The 22,622-nt window shown below is 55.3% G+C and overlaps 2 protein-coding genes across 4 annotated transcripts in view; both read right to left on the bottom strand.

The window, feature by feature from the left end:
• The window catches only part of C3 (complement C3), a 38,434-nt gene extending 33,148 nt beyond the window's left edge, over window positions 1-5,286 (bottom strand). For both annotated transcript variants that reach the window (XM_017528284.2, XM_017528285.2), the window contains exons 1-7: window positions 5,126-5,286; window positions 4,035-4,227; window positions 3,035-3,203; window positions 2,873-2,943; window positions 512-606; window positions 314-396; window positions 140-230 (exon numbers count right to left, since the gene is read on the bottom strand). In XM_017528284.2, the coding sequence (XP_017383773.1) occupies window positions 140-230; window positions 314-396; window positions 512-606; window positions 2,873-2,943; window positions 3,035-3,203; window positions 4,035-4,227; window positions 5,126-5,199 (776 nt within the window). In that variant the 5' untranslated portion in view covers window positions 5,200-5,286. The remainder of the gene's footprint in view (window positions 1-139; window positions 231-313; window positions 397-511; window positions 607-2,872; window positions 2,944-3,034; window positions 3,204-4,034; window positions 4,228-5,125) is intronic.
• An 8,462-nt stretch (window positions 5,287-13,748) lies between these two features.
• Window positions 13,749-21,992, bottom strand: GPR108 (G protein-coupled receptor 108). Of its 2 annotated transcripts, none has more exons than XM_017528281.2 (18): window positions 21,826-21,992; window positions 20,947-21,066; window positions 19,961-20,011; window positions 19,679-19,761; window positions 17,989-18,113; window positions 17,818-17,864; window positions 17,659-17,727; window positions 17,470-17,574; window positions 16,795-16,928; window positions 16,615-16,690; window positions 16,100-16,173; window positions 15,893-16,010; window positions 15,664-15,794; window positions 15,530-15,573; window positions 15,113-15,162; window positions 14,875-14,958; window positions 14,661-14,785; window positions 13,749-14,077 (listed from the first exon to the last, which is right to left on the bottom strand). In XM_017528281.2, exons 1-18 carry the CDS (start codon window positions 21,943-21,945, stop codon window positions 14,005-14,007), a joined length of 1,629 nt encoding a protein of 542 aa, XP_017383770.1. In that variant the 5' UTR covers window positions 21,946-21,992; the 3' UTR covers window positions 13,749-14,004. The 2 variants fall into 2 exon arrangements, with proteins under 2 accessions (XP_017383770.1, XP_017383768.1); XM_017528279.2 differs by having other exon boundaries at window positions 13,749-13,936.
• Window positions 21,993-22,622: the final 630 nt, after the last annotated feature.

Below are 22,622 nucleotides of genomic sequence, written 5' to 3'. Positions count from 1 at the left end.
CCCCAGCCCCCCCACCTGGTCCCTCACTTGGTTCTTACCTGGCCCCAACCCCTCACTTAGTCCCATCCCCCAGACCCCCACCTGGGCTTCACCTGGTCCCTCATATGGCCCTTACCTGGCGGCACCCCCAGCCCCTCACCTGGCGGTGATGGTGACCTCCAAGCCCTTCTGGTTATAGATGTAGTAGAATTTCTCTGCAGGCTCCACTATGACCTCGAAACTGGGCAGCACTGGGGGAGAGACGGCGGCGTCAGTGGGGCCGGCGCTAGGCCTGGTGTCCTGGGCGCTGCCACCCCCTGGCCCCTCCACTTACCATACTCCTTCACCTCAAACTCAGCCGAGAAGACTTGCTGTGGTGAATTTTCATAGAAGGCTTTAATCTTCCACTGGCCCATGCTGTCAAGAGGGAGGATGAGTAGTCTGCTCCAGCCTTGGAGCCCCCCAGGCCCAGCCCAGCTCCCTCTCCTGAAACAGGGGAGCCCTGAGCCCCCTTCTCAAGAGCGCGACATACTTGACGAGTTCTGGAATGTCCCAAGACAAGGGCAAGATGCCAAACTGGTTTTGAGAAGACAGGGAGTCCTGCTTGACGGGGATGCCTTCCGGGTTCTGCAGGAGGAAAGAGGGAAGGATACGGGAGAAAGTCCCTTCAGAGGCTGGGCTTAGCCTCTCAGCTCTCCCTGACCTCTCTGCATCCGGACAGTCTCTGTGCACAGTGTCTACTGTGGTTAAGAACAGGGACCTGCACAGGCATGGTGGCTCAGGCCTGTACCCCAGCACTTTGGGAAGCTGAGGCGGGTGGGTCACCTGAGGTCAGGATCGAGACCACCCTGGCCAACATGGTGAAACCCCGTCCCTACTAAAAATACAAAAATTAGTTGGGCATGGTGGCAGGCATCTGTTAATCCCAGCTACTTGGGAGGCTGAGGCTGGAGAATTACTGGAACCTGGGAGGCAGAGGTTGCAGTGAGTTGAGATTGTGCCACTGCATGCCAGCCTGGGTGACAGAGCGAGACACTGTCAAAAATATAAATAAACAAACAAATCTGAGGCTTGCTCTGTCACCCAGGCTGGAGTGCAGTGGCGAAATCTTGGCTCACCACAACCTCTGTCTCTGTGGTTCAAGCGATTCTTCTGCCTCAGTCTTCCAAATAGCTAGGACTACAGGCACGCGCCACCACACCTGGCTAATTTTTGTATTTTTAGTAGAGATGGGGTTTCACCATACTGACCATGTTGGTCTCGAACTCCTGACCTCCTAATCTGCCCACTTCAGCCTCCCAAAGTGCTGGGATTAGAGGCGTGAGCCACCACGCCCAGCCCAGTAAATTTATTAAGCCCAACTATATACCAGCATTGGGCTGAGTTCAGGTGACAAAACTCTGAACAAATATAAAAATTCCTTCCTGGGTGGAATTTAGGTTCAATAGAGGGCAAGGTGAGGGGAAAAGCAATTATCAAATGAATAAATCTCACTTGCAGGACATGGCAGGAAGGAGGAGTGTGTGTGTGTGTGTGTGTGTGTGTGTGTGTGTGTGAGAGATCAGGGTGGGTATATGCAACTTTATAGGTTACTCGGAGACTTCATTGTAAAATGGAGACATTGATGGCATTTGAGCAAATACTTAGAGGAGGAGAGAGGATGAGCTGTGTGGATAGTTGGAAGAAGAGGGTTTTCTGAGAAGAGGGCACAGCCCGTGCCAAGGTCCCAAGGCATGACTGCACCTGGGGTGTTGGAGGAACATCGAGGAGGCCCGTGTGGCTGGAGCAGAGTGACTGAAGGGGAGAGAGGGAGGAAGGGACGGCAGGGAGGGGATGGGGCAGTTCACGCAGAGCCTTGTGGACTGCAGAGAGGACTTGGGCTTTGACCCATATTAAGGCGGGCGCCATGGAGGGCTGTAGGCAGAGGAGGTGCTCACAGGCGTCCTCTGGCTGCGGGGTCGGTAAAATAGATGACATAGAATTATCTGTCCTGATCCCAATATTCAGATGAAGAAACTGAGGCTCAGGGAGGCGAAGTGACCAGCGGTTTATCTGAAAGCAGAATCCACGGACACCTGCACTGCTCCCTGGGGTCTCCCTGGATCTCCTTCTTGTCTCCTGGCTTGTGTGTTTGTGTGTGTATGTGTCCTATAGTTTATTGTGTGATTGTGTGTTGTGTGTGTTATGTGTTTGTGTGTGTTATGTGATTGTGTTGAGAGTGTGCCATGTGTTTTGTGTGTGTTGTGTGGTTATGTATATTGTGCTGTGTGGTTGTTACGTGTTGTGTATGTTGTGTGTATTGTGTGGTTGTGTGTTTGTGTGTTGTGTGTGTTCTGTTGTGTGTTTGTGTGTGTTGTATGCTGTGTGTGTTGTGTGTGTTGTGTGGTTATATACATTGCATTGTGTGTACCGTGTTGTGTGTGTACTGTGTTGTTGTGTATTGGGTGTTGTACTGTGTGTTGTGTGTTGCGTTGTATGTGTTGTGTGCTGTGTGTGTTGTGTGTGTGCATTGTGTGGGTGCACATGTGTCTACATATCTCTTTGCTCTGTGTCTGTGTGTGTGTGTGTGTTGTGTGCTGTGTGTGTGCATTGTGTGGGTGCACATGTGTTTACACATCTCTTTGCTCTGTGTGTGTGTGTTGTGTGCTGTGTGTGTGTGTGTTGTGTGCTGTGTGTGTGCACTGTGTGGGTGCACGTGTCTACATATATCTTTGCCTCTGTGTGTGTTGTGTGCTGTATGTGTGTTGTGTGTGTCACACGTGTGTCTGCACATCTCTTTGCCTCTGTCTCTGCCACTGCACCTCTCTGGTGCGTCTTTCTCTGTCTTTCTCCATCTCTTTGCCTGTCCTGAGCCTACGCCCTTGCTGCCCCTGGGGCCCCCCCTGGCTGGTACCTCAATGTTGACCACGACCGTCCGGCCCACGGGTAGCAGCTTGTGGTTGACGGTGTAGATCCGACAGAGAACTGGAAGGCAGTGGAACAGACAGGAAGGCCTGGTGAGACCCCGACCCGCCCACGCCGGTGCCCCGGCCTCTCCAGCTGCCCCCGGCCTCACCTGTGGAGCCGGGGGTGTAGATGGTCTTGTCCGTCTGGATGAAGAGGTACCCACTCTGAAGGCTGACTAGCACCACCTTCTCCACCACGTTGGCCCCGAAGGACGCCTGGACGGTCACGAACTTGTTTTGCCCCTTCTTGTCTGGCTTGAGCTCCTTGTTGGCGGGAATCTAGGCGTGGGCAGGGCATCGTCAGGGGTCTGTTCCAAGGCCCCGTGACCACAGTCCAGCTTCAGGATCTTGGGCTGGGTCCCTCCTTGCCTGCCCCAGTTTTGGAGGGGGGGGGCATGTGAAGGAGGTGCGAGGGAAGTTGGGGGGGATCCGGGAGGGGACTCAGAAGGGAGGGCTCACAAGGAAGAGAGAGCTTATAGGAGGAGGGGTTCAGAAGGGGCGGGGACTCAGGAAAGGGGAGGGGCTGAGGTGGAAAGGTCTCAGAAAGGGGAGGGACTCGGGTGAGGAAACTTAGGGGTGGAGACTGCGAGGGGAGGGATTCAGAGGAGGAGACTTAGAGGGGGAAGAGCTTAGAAAAGGAAGAGATTCAGTGGGAGGGACTTAGAAGGGGAGGAGACTCCGAAGGGGTGGGGTCTCAAAGAAGGGAGGGGTTTAGAAAGGGGAGGAGACTCCGAAGGGGCGGGGTCTCAGAGAAGGGAGGGGCTTAGAAGGGGAGGAGACTCAGGGAGGGGCGGGGTCTCAGAGAAGGGAGGGGCTTAGAAGGGGAGAAGACTCAGAGAGGGGTGGGGTCTCAGAGAAGGGAGGGGCTTAGAAGGGGAGGAGACTCCGAAGGGGTGGGGTCTTAGAGAAGGGAGGGGCTTAGAAGGGGAGGAGACTCAGAGAGGGTGGTGTCTCAGAGAAAAGCAGGCTTAGAAAGGAGTCTCATAAGGGGTGGAGACTCAGGGAAGGGCAGGGCTTAGAAGGGAAGAAGACAGAAGGGGAGAGGCCCAGAAGGAGGGGGAGTGGGTGTGGCTGTGGGTGCCAGCTGGGTCTGCTCCAGTCTGCACCCACCCTGATGGTGACGCTGCCTATGTGGCTGGTGGCAGGGGTCAGCACGGTCTTCTCATTGGACAGCACTAGTTTTTTGCCTGGGAAGTCGTGGACAGTGACAGTGACCGGAACATCCCCATTCACGTCGTGGGCCTCCAGCACCACGGTCTCCTCGCTCTCCAGCCGCAGAATGTTGGGGGTGATGATAGAGTACCTGTCGGAGTGGGGCACGGGAGTGGCGCTGTCATTCCAGGGAGACTCCAGTTCTCACCGGAGTCAGCGCCTGGCAGGCTGTGTGCCCCAGACCCTGGTCCTGGAGAGGATCCAGTGACTGCCGGCCCGCTCGCCCATCCCAATATCCAGGTCCAAATTCTTCTCTGGGCACTGCCACCGTCTCAACCACATGGGCAGGACAGCAATCACCGTGACTCCCGCTCTCAGCCAGCTGGGCCTGGCCTTTGAAAGCCTGGGCAATGAGGGGGCATGCACCCCACCAACCCCTGAATCTCCAAGCCTCCAGACTTCCGGACCCACAATTGCCTAAACCCACACAGGCCCCAAACCCTAAACCTCTGCATCTCTAAACACTCCAAATATGTAAACACCCCCAAATATGCAAACACCCCCAGACACCCTAAACTCTACATACCCAAACCCACATTCACCAAAACCTCTAAAGCTCAAATCCTAGAGCACTGCAAACCTAAGCCAAAACTTCCAGCACCCCAGTCCTATAAATACAACCAGTTCCAAACTCCCCAACCCTACAGGAGCCCAGGGTAGCCAAACTCTAAACCTACACCCAAGCTGCAGACTCCCAAACCTTGTGAAGTCCAAGCCTCGGAGTCTCCCTCACCCAACCACACAACCACTAAACACCCATACACCCTAAACCAACAGATGGCCTCAATTCTAGAAACATCTCAACCCCCAGTTCCACAATACCTGGATTCCACAAACACCCAACCCATAAACACCCGAAATCACAGGCAGCCCAAATTTATATAAACCTGCTAACCCCTGAATCCACAAACACCCAAATGCACCCTGAATTCTACAGGGACCTGGACCCCCAGATGCCTGCTTCCATACTTGAAGCAGTAACCACTCACATGGGACTCCCCAGAGCCAGGGGGAGGTGGGTTAGTAGCAGGAGCAGGAGGCCGGGACCTGAGACAGGCCCCATAGTGCTGGGACAGTGCAGGGACAGAGGGACAGAGGGACAGAGGGAGAGGAAGGGGAGGAGTGAGCAGCGCCAGCTGGAGCTGGCTCTTTATCCGGCCCCTGCCTTTCCCCCACTCAGCCCCTCCTTCTCCCTGTGGCCTCTCCCCTTTCTGGGGCTGCCCCAGATTTCTCAATACCATTTCCTAAGATTTTCAGTCCCTGGGGCCAACATGCCCGTGGGGTGTGTAACCTGAGGGCATGCTCCCCAGCAGCATGAACGTTGTTACACCCTGCCCTGGACTCTCCCAGGGTCAGGGCCAGCTGGTGAACACAAAGCTTTCTCTGTTGCACCCACTTTGTAGTGGAAGAGCACTAAAGTCTGGAGAACCCCCCACTGCAGATGTCTTGGGCCTCATCCCCAGTTCACTTTTGGCCATGCATTTATCAATCAAACCATTCCTAGGAATTTCTCTGTAGGCTGGGAGCCAGAGCCTTACTTCCAGAGGCTTCCATGCTGAGGGAGGGGAAGTAGGATGGGGGAGGGACGGAGTGCAGCACAGAAGTTCCCAGTCTCATGAAATGTTTTCTAGCTCATGTGCAGTGCAGGAGAAAAAAAAAAAAAAAAAAAAAAAAAAAGTGTTTTCCGCAGTGAAATAGAATGCTGCTTCTTGGAGGGTCAGGGAAAACCTCCTGCAGTAGGGTCCCGCTTCAGATGGGCTTTGAGGTATATGTAGGAGTTCACTATCCAGTTGAGCTCATTTTCCAGGGAAGCTCCCCTCACTTACCCTTGTGGGATGCCTGAGTGACTTTGGTGGTGAAAAAAGCCATCACTGAGAAAAGTCCTCATTTCCAGCTTTTGTACCTGTCTTATGTCAGCATCCTGTTAGGACATTATTAAATTGTATTGTGTGTGTGTGTGTCTGTGTGCATAATATATTCATATGGATCAGCATCTAAAAGGTATGACTGTGTATAGAGGGGAAGGTAGTTTTCCTCCCACCCCTTTTGACGGCATATTCTTTTTGCTTTTTCCTTTTTAACATCTTTTTCTCACTCTGTCACTCAGGCCAAAGTGCAGTGGTGCGATCACAGCTCACTGCAGCCTCAACCTCTTGGACTCAAGTGATCCTCCTGCCTCAACCTCCCTAGTAGCTGGGACTCCAGGTGCCTGCCACCACCATGCCCAGATAATTTTTTTATTTTTGTGGAGATGGAGTCGCAAGACGTTGCCCAGTCCGGTCTTGAACTCCTGGGCTCAAGTGATCCTCCTATAGAAGCCTCGCAAAGCGCTGGTGCAAACCACTGTGCCCTGAGCATGGCACATTCGACACTGTTCTTCCCAGTCTCTTCAGTTAAATCTTGGGTTTTTTTTGCTTTTTATTTTTTTAATGAACAATATACCTCAGAGATTGTTCCACCTCAGTGCACAAAGAACTTCCTCATTCTTACAGGTTACAGACCTCTTCTTATATTGTGAGAAAGCAACCAGCCTCCTTTTTTTTTTGTGGGGGGGGGGGCGATTATCTGGTTGCTTTTTTTCATTTGACAGTCTTGCTCTGTCGCCCAGGCTGGAGTGCAGCACCCTCTCAGCTCACTGCACTCTCCGCCTGCCGAGTTCTAGCGATTCTCCTGCCTCAGCCTCTCAAAGAGCTGGGATCACAGGTGTGCGCCACCACGCCCAGCTTTTTTTTTTTTCTTTTTGTATATTTAGTAGAGACGGGGTTTTGCCATGTTGGCCAGGCTGGTCTCAAACTCCTGACCTCAGGTGATCCGCCCACCGCCGCCTCCCAGAGTGCTGGGATTATAGGTGGGAGCCACCACACCTGACCGCCCGCTGTCATTTTAACTGGCATCCTCTGATGGCCAGTAGCATTGCTGTCCGGGGATAGGAGGTGGATGGTAAAGGGAGGAGAATGGTACATGGGTGGGGTCCCCTTACCACTGGAGAGGTGGTGTCTGAAACTCCATGGAAGGAGTTAATGGGGAGTTTTCTCTGATTTCCTGTAAACCACGTTCTTTCCTGTGCCAGGGCGAGGGGGAGGAATGGAGCGTGAGAACAGACCTGGCGTCCGTCTGCACTGATTGCAACACACTCTTTGGAAGAGGAGGAGGAAGGAGAATGCAAACACCTGCTTGCTCTCCAGAATTAGGGTTCAGCTTTTGAGACTGCAACCCCTGGCCAGGTGCAATCGCTCACGCTTGCAATCCCAGCACTTTGGGAGGCTGAGGCGGGCACATCACCTGAGGTCAGGAGTTTAAGACCAGCCCGGCCAACGTGGTGAAACCTCATTTCTACTAAAAATACAAAAATTAGCCAGCCGTGATGGCAGGCATCTGTAATCCCATCTACTCAGGAGGCTGAGGCAGGAGAATCGCTTGAACCTGGGAGGTAGAGGTTGCAGTGGGCCGAGATCGTGCCATTGCCCTCCAGCCTGGGTGACAAGAGTGAGACTCTGTCTCAAAAAAAATTAGCTGGGCATGGTGGCATGTGCCTGTAATCCCAGCTACTCAGGAGGCTGAGGCAGGAGAATTACTTGAAGCTGGGAAGGGTCTGGCCCTACTGTGACCTCCAAGAAGTGACCAGAGGGGAGTGGCAAGATGAGATGTGAGAGGGTCGAAGGCTGGAGTGGATCATAGCCTGCTAGGAGGGAGGGAGGCGAGCTGGGGAATTCTTTAGAAGCTCATGACTTTTGTCTGGGAGATGTGCATTTGTGTCGAGGTTTGGGAGGGGGAAGGTACACAAAGATGAGCCAGCAGGGGAGGGAAAGAAGGAGATCTGGGTGTGTAGAGGGTACTTTCCATTTGCAGGTCCACCCAGCCCAGCATTCCAGAAAGCAAGGGAGGGAGAGAGGGAGAGTACGGCCACGTGGGCTGACCATTCATGGGTTATCTGGGAGCTACGTATACTGAAAAAATATTTGTTATTTATCTGAAATTCAAATGTAACCGAGCGTCCTGAATTCTGTTGGGCAACCCTAGCTGGGGTGCAAGGCGAAAATGTCGCCCAGGCTGGAGTGCAGCACTTCCGGGAAGCCAAGGTGAGAGCATCGTTTGAGCCCTGGAGTTCAAGACCAGCCTGAGAAATACAGTGCAACTTTGTCTCTACAATTAAAAAAAAAAAAAATTAGCAGAGCATGGTGGCAGGCCTGTAGTCCCAGTTCCTTGGGAGGCTGAGGCAGGAGGAGTTAGAGGCTGCAGTGAGCTCTGACCACACCATTGTCCCAGCCCGGATGATGGAGCAAGACTCTGTCTCTAAAAAAAAAAATAAAATAAAGGAAAGGGTGGGGTGTGGTGGCTCACACCTCTAATCCCAGCACTTTGGGAGGCTGAGGCTGGTGGATCACGAGGTCAGGAGACCAAGACCATCCTGGCTAACATGGTGAAACCCCATCTCTACTAAACATACAAAAAATTAGCCGGGCGTGGTGGCACGCAACTGTAGTCCCAGCTACTCGGGAGGCTGAAGCGGGAGAATCGCTTGAGCCCAGGAGGTGTAGGTTGCAGTGAGCCGAGATCGCACCGCTGCACTCCAGCCTGGGCGACAGAACGAGACTGTCTCTAAATAAATAAATAAAAAGACAAAGAAAAAAGAAAGAAAATGAGAGGAAGGAAGCGGGAATGATCGTTGGGTGGGGACCCAAATAGCCCTGCTTCACACCTGCCTGGGTTTACTTACAACCCGCTACACCCCATCCCTTCCCCGCGACAGAGGGAGCAGCTGGGAAGCCCCTTATCCCACCGTCTAATTCCGGGTTGAGGTGCCTGCTTTCCTAGAATTTTTCTCCAGGACCCAGAGCCAGGCCCTCCCCTCTGCCACCCCATTACTGATTAATCCAAGTTAACCTTGACCTGGCTGAACCAATCTAACTGCCTGCTGATAATGGCTCTTTCCCTCCTCTCCCTCTCGTACACTCTGCAGAAAGAAGCGGGGCCCTGGGTACTCCCACTCTGGGAAAATGGAGAGCACTGGGTTTTGATTCCAGCTCTGCGGGGCCCCTAGGCAGGTCTGACCCCTCCTCCAAATCAGTTCCTAATTTGTCAACTGGAGATCACAGCCTAGAGCCTCCTTTCTAGTCTTGTAGTGAAAGTCCCGAGTAGCACCAAGGGCTGCTTAGCCCGGCGCCCCGCACATACTGAGGGCTCAGTACACTTGAACTGCATTTTTTCTTTTTTGAGAAAGAGTCTCGCTGTTGTTGCCCCCGGGCTGGAGTGCAATGGCGCGATCCCGGCTCACTGCGACCTCCGCCCCCCGGGTTCCAGCGATTCTCCTCCTTCACCCTCCCAAGTATCTGGGACTACAGGTACACACCATCACCCCCAGCTAATTTTTTTTTTTTTTTGAGACGGAGTTTCGCTCTTGTTGCCCAGGCTGGAGTGCAATGGTGCGATCTTGGCTCACCGCAACCTCCCCCTCCTGGGTTCAGGCAATTCTTCTGCCTCAGCCTCCTGAGTAGCTGGGGTTACAAGCACGCGCCACCATGCCCAGCTAATTTTTTGTATTTTTAGTAGAGACGGGGTTTCACCATGTTGACCAGGATGGTCTCAATCTCTTGACTTCGTGATCCACCCACCTCAGCCTGCCAAAGTGCTGGGATTACAGGGGTGAGCCACCGCGCCGGCACCCGGGTAATTTTTGTATTTTTAGTAGACGGGGTTTCACCATGTTAGCCAGGCTGGTCTCAAACTCTTGATGAACTGCCTTTTTACTTTTGCTAACACCCGCGTCTTCTCCCCTAGCCTTGCTTGGGTGAGGGCCCTACCAGGCCTCCAAGCTAGGCTCCTCCCTTCCTCTCATTCCCTGAATTCACCTGCTGGCCAAGCCCCTGCCCGGAATCTCCCAGCTCCTCCTCCCTCTCCACCACTGTGATCTCTGTCCTGACCTCTGCCCCAGCCTCCTCACCAGCCTGTTTACTCCGCAGCAGCTGGGGACTATTTTTATTTTATTCTTTTAAAAGCAGGGTCTGGCCCTGTCGCCCAGGCTGGAGTGCAGTGGTGTGATCACAGCCCACTGTGGCCTCAAACTCCTGTGCTCAGGTGATCCTTCTGCCTCAGCCTCCCAAGCAGCTGGGATTACAGGTGCACATCACCATGCCTGGCTTGGGGGCTCCTTTTCTAAAACCCACCTTTGGGCCGGGTGCGGTGACTCACAGCTATAATCCTGGCACTTTGGGGGGCCGAGACAGGTGGCTCACTTGTGGCCGGGCGTTCAAGACTAGCCTGGCCAACACGGTGAAACCCTGTACCTACTAAAAATACAAAATTAGCCAGGCGTGGTGGTGGGCGCCTGTAATCCCAGCTACTTGGGAGGCTGAGGCAGGAGAATCACTTGAACCTGGGAGGCGGAGGTTGCGATGAGCTGAGATCGTGCTATTGCACGCCAGCCTGGGTGACAGAGCGAGACTGTCTAAACAACAACAAAAACCCCACCTTTGTATTCCTTTGACAATCATCATGTATAATACACGAATGGGCACTCATGTTCACAAACGCCTATGAGATGCTAGCGGTGGCATCTTATCTATTTCATGTACTTTAACCCTTGTTTACGCCACATGCCATAGGTAGTATCATTGCCCCACTTTACAGATGAAGAAACAGAGGCTTCTGCCGTTTGTCCAAGATCCTGCAGCGGATAAGTGCCGGCATCTGAACTCAGGCAGCTGGGCTCTCTAGAGCATGTGCTCTTAAACTGCATGAGTTCTTAACTGCTGCAGCAACAGATTACTGTACATTTGGTGGGTTAAAACAACACGTTTATTCTCTGACAGTTCTGGAGGTCAGAAGTGTAAAATGAAGGTGTCAACAGGACTGCGTTCCTTTCTGGAGGAAACAGGTGAATCCGTTTCCTTGCCTTGTTCATCGTCTAGGAGCCACCTGCATTCCATGGCTCGTGGCCCGTTCCTCGGAATCACTGCAGCCTCTGCCTTTGTCACTGCGTCTCCTTCTCTAACTCTGACCCTCCCACCTCCCTCTTATAAAGACCCCTGTGACAATATTGGGCGTGCCCAGATAATCCAAGATAATCCCCCAATTTTAAGAAACTTAATCCCACTCACAAAGTCCCTTTTGCCACATGACAGAATACATCCACAAGGCCTTGGGATTCGGATGTGCGCATCTTTCTTTCTTTTTTGTTTTTTGAGACAGGGTCTCGCTCTGTCACCCAGGCTGGAGTACAGTGGTGTGATCATGGTTTGCTACAACCTCTGCCTCCCGGGTTTAAGCAATTATCCTGCCTGAGCCTCCCGAGTAGCTGGGATTACAGGTGCTCACCACCACGCCCAGCTAATTCTTGTATTTTTTAGTAGAGATGGGGTTTCTCTATGTTGGCCAGGCTGGTCTCGAACTCCTGAGAAGTGATCCACCTGCCTCAGCTTCCCAAAGTGCTGGGATTACAGGTATGAGCCACAGCGCCAAGCTGGATGTGCACATCTTTTGAGGGGACCATGACTCAGCCGACTGCAGCATGCACATGGAGTCAAACATCTCTCTCTGGCCGTGCTCCTCCCGTTTTACATTCCTCCACGGCTCCCGTGGACCCCTGCATGAAGCCCCATGTGCCTGCCTACCTTTAGGACTCTGCCAGCTTCTCTCGCCTTCCTCCTGCCCCCCCTCCAGCCTTGCAGGCCATCCCAGGCTTCCCCACCTTGTTCATGTAACTTCCCCAGGCGGCAATGCCCCCCACTTCCTTCTTCGTCTGACCAGGCTATGTATTCATCTGGGCTCCAGCTATATTTGTTTCTGCTTACAGGAAGACTTTGCCCCAGCCCTGTTCCTTGCCGCTGTACTGTGCTTGTGGCCTTCAGCAAGCAAGGCATGGCTGAGCTCCAAAAGGCATTGTGGGTGCCTTTTGTAGTTGAAGGGCGGGTGGGCGGGAGGTGGAGACCCACCTTGGGAGCCTGCCCTTACGCATGTGCACAAGTGGATCTTGAATTCTGCAGTTGCCCCTCGAGATTCAGGGCTGGTCCCCTAGATGTCCGGCTGAGGCTGTAAAGCTGGGTGCTGTGTCAAGCCACTGATACCTGCTATAGTATGTGAGATACTCAACAAACTTAGGAGGCCCCATGTTATGTGCAAGGAAACGGTTGGTAAGCCAGTGATCAAGGGTCACACAGCAAATGCCAACAGGCTGAGGTTTCCTCCCAGAGAGTCTAGCTACAGAGCAGCAATGAGCAGTCAGTGTCTGGCTTTGAGCCCTGAGTCTCCCACTCACTCATTAGCTGTGTGACCTCAAAAAGGTTTCTTGGGGCTGGGCACGGTGGCTCACGTCTGTAATCCCAGCACTGTGGGAGGGCCAAGGCGGGCAGATTGCCTGAGGTTGGGAGTTTGAGACCAGCCTGACCAACATGGAGAAACCCCGTCTCTACTAAAAATACAAAATTAGCCAGGCATGGTGACATATGCCTGTAATTCCAGCTACTCAGGAGGCTGAGGCAGGTGAATTGCTTGAACCCAGGAGGCAGAGGTTTCAGCGAGCAGAGATCGAGCCATTGCACTCTAGCCTGGGCAACGGGAGTGAAACGCCATCTCAAACAACAACAAAAAGGGCTTTATACCCTGCTGCTCATAGGCTTTTTAACAAATTAAAATCCATGGAAGCTTTAATATACAGTGTGGCGTAGCAATCATTCTGCATTTTCTTGTATTACTATTTTTTCTTTTCTTGAGATGGGGTCTCACTATGTTGCCCAGGCTGGTCTTTAACTCCTGGGCTCGAGTGATACTCCTGCATCAGCCTCCCGAGCAGCTGCAGTTACTCCATGCACTTGTCACCATGCCCGATTAGCTTCTGTTATTACTGTTTTTGAGACGGAGTCTTGCTCTGTTGTCCAGGCTAGAGTGCAATGGTGCAATCTTTGCTCACTGCAACCTCTGCCTTTCTGGCCCAAGTGATTCTCCCATTTCAGCCTCCTGAGTAGCTGGGATTATAGTTGCCCGCCACCACACCAGACTAATTTTTGTATTCTTAGTAGAGTTGGGGTTTCACCATGTTAGCCAGGTTGGTCTTGAACTCCCAGCCTCAAGGGATTCGTTTGCCTCAGCCTCCCAAAGTGCTTGGATTACAGGTACCCACCACTGCACCCAGCCTATTCTTTCTTTTCCTCTGTAGCCCGAGCCACCTGGGGGGTCTTCAAATCCCCATTCTCCCCTCGCCCCCAGCATTCATGCACGCGGTTCCCTCATCTGGGCATGAACTCTTCCGCCATGTTTCTGCTGACTTTTCCTGATCCCCAAGGCTGGGTCAGGGCCCTGTGCTGACCCTGTCAGAGGGACGATGGCTCAGTGATGGTGCTGCCAGGTGACCTGTCCCTCTGCCTGACCCCCACCGTGGACACTGGGAGCCCCTCGAGGGCTGGGACCAGGTGGGTCTTGGTCACTGCTCTGACCCCAGCGCCTGGCATTGGGCCCTGCATGCAGTGGTTGCTCAATGGATATTTACTGAATGTGCAAAGCCGTGAACCCTGTGCCCGCTCCCGCTCCACCACACACAGCAAAAACAGGTTTCTACATTTTACAATTTTACACGATCTCTGTGTAGACCTCAATCCCCAAAAAGGCAAGACACCAGCGTAGCAAAACGGATTGGTCATTATTGTACATATAGCTGGAAGGGAGTGGTGGTCCCGGGGTGAGGACAGGGCTGCCCAATACTTTCGGGGAGGAAGGGGCTCTTCTTCCAACTGGGCTTGTTGGGGAACTGGGTTCCCGGGGAGCTGGGCGCCTGGTCCACATGGACCCCCTCCACCTCCCCACATACGCTGTGGAAGAGGGTCAGGAGTGAGAAGCGCTGGGGGAGGAGGACCCTTTGGTCTGAGATGTGGAGTGATCACAACAGTTCCCGCCCGCTGGCTGTTTTGTTGACTTTGGAGAGGCCTTCCTGGAACCCAGAGTCCGTCATTCTAGGGGCAGACAGCAAGGAGGTCGTCCATTGCCAGCGCCAAAGAGCACCAGGCCCCACCCACTCTACACAGAACCACTCAGGCCCCGCCCCCCCAGCAGCTCTGGCCTCGCCCACTCTACCCCAGACCCATTCCGCCCCCGCCCACCCCACCCCACCCCACCCCACAGCAGCCCAGGCCCCATGCATTCTACTCCAATAACCTAAGCCCCACCCCCCATTCCCAGAGTAGCCCTGGCCCCGCCCATTCCACCTCCCAGCAGCCCAGACCCCACCCATTCTACACCAACCACTTAGGCCCCGCCCACCCCACCCCCAGGGCCAGCCTAGCAGTCTCCCTAGCGGCCCTAACCCCACCCCCAGCTTAGCCTGGCCTCAGGCACTCCACAGAGGTCCAGTCCTCACCCGCAGAGCTGCCCTGGCTGCCCTCATCTCCCCTCCAGTCCTCCTCAACACCAGCCTCTGCCGGAACACTGCCCCCAGGCCTGCTGCGGTCCCTGCCCCTGGGCCACCCTGCCCGTAGAACTGCCCACCCCCCACTCCACCCCCGGAGCTGCCACCCTGCCCACTGTGCCCGGGCTCACACTTGCTCCATCTGGACGTCCTCCTCGTCCTCCTGGGGCAGCTGCAGGTACGGGTTGTCTCCTGCGGGCTGGAACTTGTAGCCCGTGAGCACGAAGAAGGCCAGGGTGGAGCCCTCCACCAACAGCTGGGGGCGGGACAGGGCAGATGGGGGCGTCAGGCGCACCCCGCCTCCACCGTGGCTGCCCTCCTGTCCCACTTGGGCCTCGGGCTCACCTGGTACAGCCACTGCCACTGGAAGGGCACAGCCACCCGCAGCAGGATGGCGATGATTCGCGTGAAGTAGACGTAGCAGATGACCTGCAGGGGCGGCGCAGGTATGAAGCCAGGACTGCAGGACCTCGGGCCAGGGCGCCTGGTACGGGCCTCAGGATGGGGCTGGGGTGGGCGCACAGCAGGCCAGTGGTCCCCCCGTTCCCTTCCCCCCACCACCGTGAGTGAGTCGGGCTCCTACCATGACATAGTAATGCCGGAACAGCTTCAGCTTGGCCAGGTTCACTGCCACTGAGGGTGGGGGTGGGCACAGAGACAGGGGTCAGGGGAGACTGAGGGTGGGAGGGAGGGGAGGGGCACTGGGGGAGGGGACAAACAGGACATCTGAGGGAGTGTCCAAGGAGCAGAAAGTCTGGAGGTGACGTTAGGGGCGTAGAAAGGCCGAAGGGGGAGATCACAGAGGAGGAAAGGGCCACCCAATGGGGCAGAGAAGCCAGATGGGGGCATTCAGGAGAAAGAGAATACAGACTGGGGTGTCCAGGGAGGCAGAGGCCTGGGGGCTGGGCAGAGAGGCCAGGAGGGGTGTCCTAGGGGCAGAATGAAGGGCCAGGGGCAGGAAGGGGGCATGAACGGAGGGTCCGAAGGCTCAGGGCCTCACCCTTCCCGTCTGTGCCAGATGCGTCCTGGAGATGCCGGATGGACCTGGGACAGGTGGGGGACACAGGGTGTGGTCAGTGAGGGCATCGCCCATGGGCATGGGGCAGGGCCTCAGCCTGGGGGCAGGGTCCTCACCAGACGACGGGGAAGAGGATGGCGCCGCAGCAGATGAGGTCCACCAGGAACAGAATCTCCTTCCACAGCCCATAGTCACTGGCGCCCTCCTCTCGGGACTCGATGATGATATAGGCCACGTTGGCCAGGACCTGCGCGAGCGGCGGGGTTGGGTGGGCACTGCCCGGCCCGCTTCCCTCCACACCCACCACCCCCTTCAGCCCTCCCCCGCTCCCTGCTCCATCCGCACCTGCAGGGGGATCACGATCCCAAAGACCTTCTTCTCCTTATCCGACAGGACGTACTTGATGAAGGCCCAGCCTGAACCAATCAGGGCAATGGTGATGAAAAGGAGGGCGCCCTTCAGCCTGGGGGAGCAGGGGAGGGCGTGATGATGTGGCGGGGGCCCGCCCTTCCCTGACCGCCTCCCCAGCTACACAGAAGGGCAGGCACTCACAGGTGCGTGATATAGTGCATGACGGCGAGGCCTTCGATGGGGTGGCCCTGGCTGTTGATGAAGTAGTAGTTGATCTGGGGGTGGACGGACAGACGGACAGTGAGGCGGACAGAGGGGCAGGAGGATGGTGATGGAGGTGTGGGATTAGGAACACGGACCATCACAACCAGATGGGTGGTCAGAAAGCTGAATACTGAGGATGGTGCATAGGACTCAAAAATGGTAATCAGGGCTGAAAACATGGAGGGAACGGTCACAGTCGGCGGGGCGAATTGTTGGACAATCAATGAGGTGGACAGTCACAGCTGAACCAAGGGACAGTAGTGGACAGAGCTGCCCAGAAGGACTGGTGGACAGACAGAGGGGATGGGCGGCTGGCCACATTGGCAAGATGGGTGGACACGTGGATAGCTGGCAGATGGCCCTCCCACAAGCCCAGGGTCTGCAGAGATGGGGGATGGCCCGGATGGTCTCTTCCAGCCCACCCCCGCCACTCCCTGGTCCAAGGCTCTCACGCTGTGGAAGAGGAGAGAGATACTCTTGGTGAAGGCCAAGGCCGCCATGAGCCAGTGGATCTTGAAGACGCTGTACCTGGTGGGAGGGTCAGGGAGAGATGGGGGTGGGGGCATCAGCCGGGGATACAGATGGGGGTCTGGTAAAGGGAAATGGGGGACCCCCAGGGGCAGGGGTATTACGTGTTCCTGCAAAGGATGGACACCCAGAAGATGCCAGCAGCCAGAAAGCAGGCAGACATGACCATGTAGAGCTTGAAAAGGGGCATCTCTGCCGCTGACAGGAAGCCGTCGGGGTTCTTCTCCCGGATCATCACCTGGGGAGGAGGCAGTGGTGGGTGGCGGCGGGGACACAGCCCTGCCTCTGGCCTTGGAGGGCAGTGAGTGAGGGTCTCCAGCTCTCCCGCTTTTTTTTTTTCAGACGGAGTTTCACTCTGTCACCAGGCTGGAGCACAATGGCACGATCTCGGCTCATTGTAACCTCTGCCGCCCAGGTTCAAGCGATTCTCCTGCCTCAGCCTCTGGAGTAGCTGGGATTACAGGCATGTGTCACCATGCCCAGCTAATTTTTATATTTTTAGTAGAGATGGGGTTTCACCACGTTGGCCCGGATGGTCTCGATCTCTTGACCTCGTGATCCGCCTGCCTCAGCCTCCCAAAGTGCTGGGATTATAGGCATGAGCCACCATGCCCAGCCAGCTCTCCCACTTTCTACTGGGCCTCAGTTGGCCCCATCTCCTGAATGGGTGTAACAGCTCCCACTTCACACCTGGGGGGGCTGCAAGAAGCTAAGCAGGGTGTGGTGCTCCTGGCCCGAAGTGGGTGCTCCCCGGCACTGCTGCCCTCCCCTCCGCTCACCGTGATGTCGTATGGATGCTCCTTTCCTGGCACCGAATTGTTGCAGTTGTGGAAGTTCAGGCTGTACTGGCCTTCCTCTGCCTGAGAGCCAATCACCACATGGAACTGGGTGGGGGGAGAGAGGAGGGCTCAGCTTGGGGGTCGCTTGCTCTGGGGTGATGGCAGGGCCGCAGGCACCAAGGAACTCACACTGAAGTTGTAGTAGTTGTTCAGGTGGCTCAGGCCCAACACCAGCTCCTTGTTCTTCCCGCTAGGACTCTGAAGGGACAGACCCCTCCATCAGCTGGCGCTGGGTCCCTGTGGCCCCTGGGGTGTGCCTTCTTCCCTCCTGCCCCGCCTCCCCCAAACCTGAGACACTGTGGGTGTTGACTTGGGCTTGCTGGTCGTAGAGGTCCCTGGAAAAGACCAGGGAGTGATTTTCAGAGAAGGGTTGCTAGAGGGATGGCGGGAAAATGGAACGGCGGGTGGAGAGGGCAGACCTGCCCATCCACCCCTGCCTGCATAGCCAGGCTGACTCACCACTATCCACCTTGCGGGGTACTGTGGGCTCTGGCTTCGGGAGCCCTGGTTCAGAGGGCACATCGGGGAGGAGCCCGGGAAAGATGAATAACTTCTTCTGCTCTCCATATTTCCGCACGTGGACCCTGGGGTGAGGGGTGGGGCGGGGAATGAGGCTGGGGGCTGAACCTGGGGTCAGGCACACAAGCTGGGGCAAAAGACTCAGTGGCCTCTGGGACCCTCTGCGTGTCTTCCCTGCAGGGCGGGATCCAGCCAAGTCAGTTATCACTGAGTTTCAGCATTTGGTTCCCACCGGTCAAGGCGGCTGCCGCCTTCACATGCTGCCTGCACCAGCAATTATTTGTCATTTCCCATGGCATCAATCTACTCTTTTTCTCTTTTCTTTAGAGACAGGGTCTTGCTCTGTCACCCAAGCTGGAGCACTGTGGTGCAATCACAGCTCAGTGCAGCCTCAAATTCCTGGGATCAGGCAATCCTCCCACTTCAGCCTCCGGAGGAGATGGACCACAGGCACACGCCACCAGGCTTGGCTAATTTTTTATTTTTTGAGACGGAGTCTCACTCTGTTGACCAGGCTGGAGCCCAGTGGCATGATCTCAGCTCACTACAACCTCCGCCTCCCAGGTTTAAGCAATTGTCCTTCCTCAGCCTGCTGAGTAGCTGGGACTACAGGTGCGTGTCACTGTTCCCGGCTAATTTTTTGTATTTTTAGTAGAGACAGGGTTTCACCATTCTAGCCAGGATGGTCTTGATCTCCTGGCCTTGTGATCTGCCTGTTTCAGCATCCAAAAGTGCTGGGATTACGGGTGTGAGCCCCGGCACCTGACCTAATTTTTAAATTTTGTATGGGGGGGTTGGTCTCCCTATGTTGCCCTGGCTAGTGTCAAACTCCTGACTTCAAGTGATCCTCCAGCTCGGCCAGCCTCCCAAAGCACTGGAATTAAGGGCATGGGCTACTGTGGCCAGCCCTACTTTATTATTCTTATTATTATTTGAGACAGGCTTGGCTCACCGCAACCTCCACCTACCCAGCTCAAGAAATCCTCCCACCTCAGCTTCCAGAGTAGCTGGGACTACAGGCATATGCCACCAAGCCTGGTTAATTTCTGTATTTTTTTGTGTGGAGACAAGGTAAAGTTGCACCAGGGTGGTCTACAATTGCTGGGCTCAAGGATCCCTCTACCTCAGCCTCCCAAAGTGCTGGGATTAGAGGCATGAGCTACTAACCCTGCCCTAAGTGTATTATTCAGAAAGGAAACACTGTATCTACAGAGAGGCAACATGGTATTGTCAGACCCTGGTCCCAGGCTGCCTGGCTCTGCATCCCAGTTCCTGGGACTCAGTTTTCTCCTCTGAAGAGCGGAGATGATCGCAGGGTAAGGAACGGATAAATTAATGTGTTAAAACTCCAGGACACGGCCTGGCACACAGGAAGCACTCAGTATGGACGAACAATCATTATTCATTCTCACAACAATGCTCTGCATCCGGGTCTTCTGCCCTGAGACACCAATACCTGCTAAGTCTCTCTCTCCTTTCCAATAATCACAAGGCTCGAAGGCAAAACTAAAACCTAAGTGGCCTCCTCTCTCTTTGCTGCTCATCCCACTTGATCAGCCCAGGTGTCTGCAGGCATCACACTGGGGAAACGCAAATGAAGGATCTGAGTGAGCCCCAGTCCCCAACTCACTGCAGATCCTTGGTGTTGATGAGGAACAGGACCAGGAAGCTGCTACTGTTTCTCTGGAGAGGGCAGTCCTGGAAATCCTGCGTCTGCGGGGTGGGCAGGAGGGAGTCTTGGTTACTCCTCCCACGGCCCAGCTCCACCCTGTCTCCCTCCTTGTCCACCCAGGAGCTCTTTCTGCTCCTGCCTCTGAGAGAGAACAGGGGCCTTTGAGTTACAGGTGCAGAAGATGGACACCAACCCCTCCCTCCAGCCCCTTCTCCCTCCTTCCCCATTCCCTCCACTCACTGAGTACGAGTGCACTCTGCCAGATCGAACCCGGCTGAGACTGAACCCCACCTGGTGCGTGGAAAAAACAGGAGGAGAGTGTGAGGGGACGGTAGCGACCTCCCAGTTATCCCTCTCGGTAGCAACAGAAACCTAACCTCACACTGACTGAACGTCCACCATGCGCTAGATCGCACACACTCTTGCTCTTTTTCAGAATCAGGGTGGAAGGTGAACCTCATTCTGTTGCCCAAGCTGGAATACAGTGGCAGGATCATAGCTCACCGCAGCCTCGAACTCCCAGGCATCCTCTCACCTCGGCCTCCCGACTAGCTGGGACTACAGGCACACCTCACCAAACCTCGAGATTTTTTTTTTTTTTTTTTTTTAGATGGAGTCTTGCTGTGGCCCAGGCTGGAGTGCAATGGCACAATCTTGGGTCACTGCAACCTCTGCCTCCCGGGTTCAAGTGATTCTCCTGCTTCAGCCTCCTGAGTAGCTGGGATTACAGGTGCCCACCACCACGCCCGGCTAATTTTTGTATTTTTAGTAGAGATGGGGTTTTGCCATGTTGGCCAGGCTGGTCTCAGACTCCTGACCGGAAGCAATCCACTTGCCTCAGCCTCCCAAAGTGTTGGGATTACAGGCGTGAGCCACCATGCCCGGCTGCCTGGCTAACTTTTAAAACTTCTTGTAGAGGCAGGGTCTAACTATGTTGCCCAGGCTTGTCTCAAACTCCTGGCCTCAAGCAATCCTCCCACCTTGGTCTCCCAAAGTGCTAGGACTACAAAGCATGAGCCACCGCGCCCCACCTGTCCCCTAGCTCTTAAGAAAAGTGCCTAGCACATGCTGTGTAAGACGTTATTATTCCCAGTACAGATGAGGAAACTGAGGCTTTGAGAGATCACGGGATTTGCACAGATCACATGGGTAGAAGCAGAGCTGGGAACCCAGCACCAGGGGGTTGCACCCTGATCTCCTCCAGCAAACTCCTCAAGGCCTCTCACCAGCAGGGACTTCTCTTCTGCCTCCTGGAGGCCCAGCCGTAGGAGGCTCAAGTCCACCTCCAGGGAGCCATTGGTGTAGAAACCGAAGCTGTTCAGCTGGATGTTTGCTCGCTTCTCCCCCTGCCGGAGACCAAGGAGGCAGAGGCAGTTCAAACCGCTTCAGCCTGCCCAGCCCCAGGGACCTGGCTTAACTCACCGTCCCCCCCACCCCCGCCAAAGGTCCTCCTGGTACCCCTCTATTTAGGACAGGCCCAGAAAATGACAAGAGAAAGTTGAGAAGGACTTCCTCCCTGCAGGGAAAGGGTGGCCTTGGATTCTCCTTCTCCGGACCTCTGTTCTGAGGGCCAGGAACAGAGATTCTGGGGCACCTGGAAGTCTCCCCACGGGGGTGAGCACCACCCGCAGAGAAGTTGTTCACCTTGGTGCGCTGGCCTTCACCTCCCGGAAGAATTTCTAGATTGCAGCTGAGCTCCCAGCAGCATTTCAACAGATCCCCCCAAATCCCATTAAGCGGCCAGAGGACTCCACTCCATAGCCTCCCAGGACCCCGCTGTGCAGCTCCAGGTTCCCCAACGCCCCAAAAGTGATTTCAAGAATGTAAAGTACTAAGACCCAGCGTTGGGGGGGGTGTCCCCAAGAGATGGAGCCCCGCCCCCGAAGGGAGGGGCCCGACCCTAGCGAGGCGGCCTGGCAACTCCATCCGGAGAACGGAAGGGGATCCCGGGACTAGACCACTCCGGGCCGGGAAACGGGGGGCGCCGGACCACTCCATCCCGCGTCGGGTACAGGGGAAGCCGGACGAGACCACTCAAAGCCAGGGGCTTTTCCGAGGCAAAGTTGCGCCCACCCCACCCCAGACCCCCGCGCGGCGGGCCTCACCGTCAGCGCCAGCCGGTGGATGCGCCCGGAGCAGCTGCCCAGCAGCAGCAGCAGAAGTAGCCGCTGCCCCGACTCTGCGGGGCTCCCATGGCCGAGCCCCCTCCTCTCGCTCACTGCCATCTCTGGAGCCACCGCCTCCCCGACTCCGCCTCTGGCTCCCAATCCCGCCCACCGATCAGCCAATCGTCTCACGGTGGGGCCCGGCGCTTCGGAGTTTCCAGCCCGCCAGCCAATCAGCAATTGTCTCTCCGCAAGCCAGCCTTCTTACGACATCCGATGGACAGCACCGGTTCCGAATGGGAGTGCCGATGGCGCTTAACCCTCCCCACCCTCACCAATCGCTATAAAGATTGTCCAGGATGTGATTTAATGAGCAGTTTATCTAACCAATTATGATGGAACTGATATCCGGTCTTGAGGCGGAATTTCTCCACCCACTCTTAACGGTCCAGGACTACACTACCCAGAATGCAGCGGAAGCAGACAAGCGCAACAAGGCATTAAATAAACTACATTTCCCAGTACCCCAAAGACGGACTTCCTCTTCTTGCCCTAGGGAAGTGGCTCCCAGCCAGAGCTCAGGCTTTTAGTAAACACACGCATCTGTTTAGGCCTGACCTGTTTTCCTAATCTTCCCGGTCCACAGAGAGGCCTAAAGCTGGCCTCAGGTTAAAGTTTGACCCTAGGATGACCTGTGACCCCAGGCTGAGACCCCAGCCTTAGGCTAAGCCTCCTATTCCAGAGTGAGGCAATTGGAGCCCCACCGCCAGATTCCAGGCTAGACTGGACTTCGGGCT

The sequence above is a fragment of the Cebus imitator genome, unplaced genomic scaffold (genome assembly GCF_001604975.1).
Source record: "Cebus imitator isolate Cc_AM_T3 unplaced genomic scaffold, Cebus_imitator-1.0 Scaffold53, whole genome shotgun sequence".
Lineage (NCBI taxonomy): Eukaryota > Metazoa > Chordata > Mammalia > Primates > Cebidae > Cebus > Cebus imitator.
This window is presented reverse-complemented; position numbering and strand designations above follow the sequence as displayed.

Excerpts from the sequence above, each read along its gene's own strand:
- GPR108 (XM_017528279.2), bottom strand. The coding sequence starts at position 21,945 with ATGGCAGTGAGCGAGAGGAGGGGGCTCGGCCATGGGAGCCCCGCAGAG. Across the intron at positions 19,762-19,960 it reads GCAGAGTGCACTCGTACTCA|ACGCAGGATTTCCAGGACTG; the intron begins GTGAGTGGAGGG and ends CCCACCCCGCAG. Across the intron at positions 16,011-16,099 it reads ATGCACTATATCACGCACCT|GCTGAAGGGCGCCCTCCTTT; the intron begins GTGAGTGCCTGC and ends CTGCTCCCCCAG.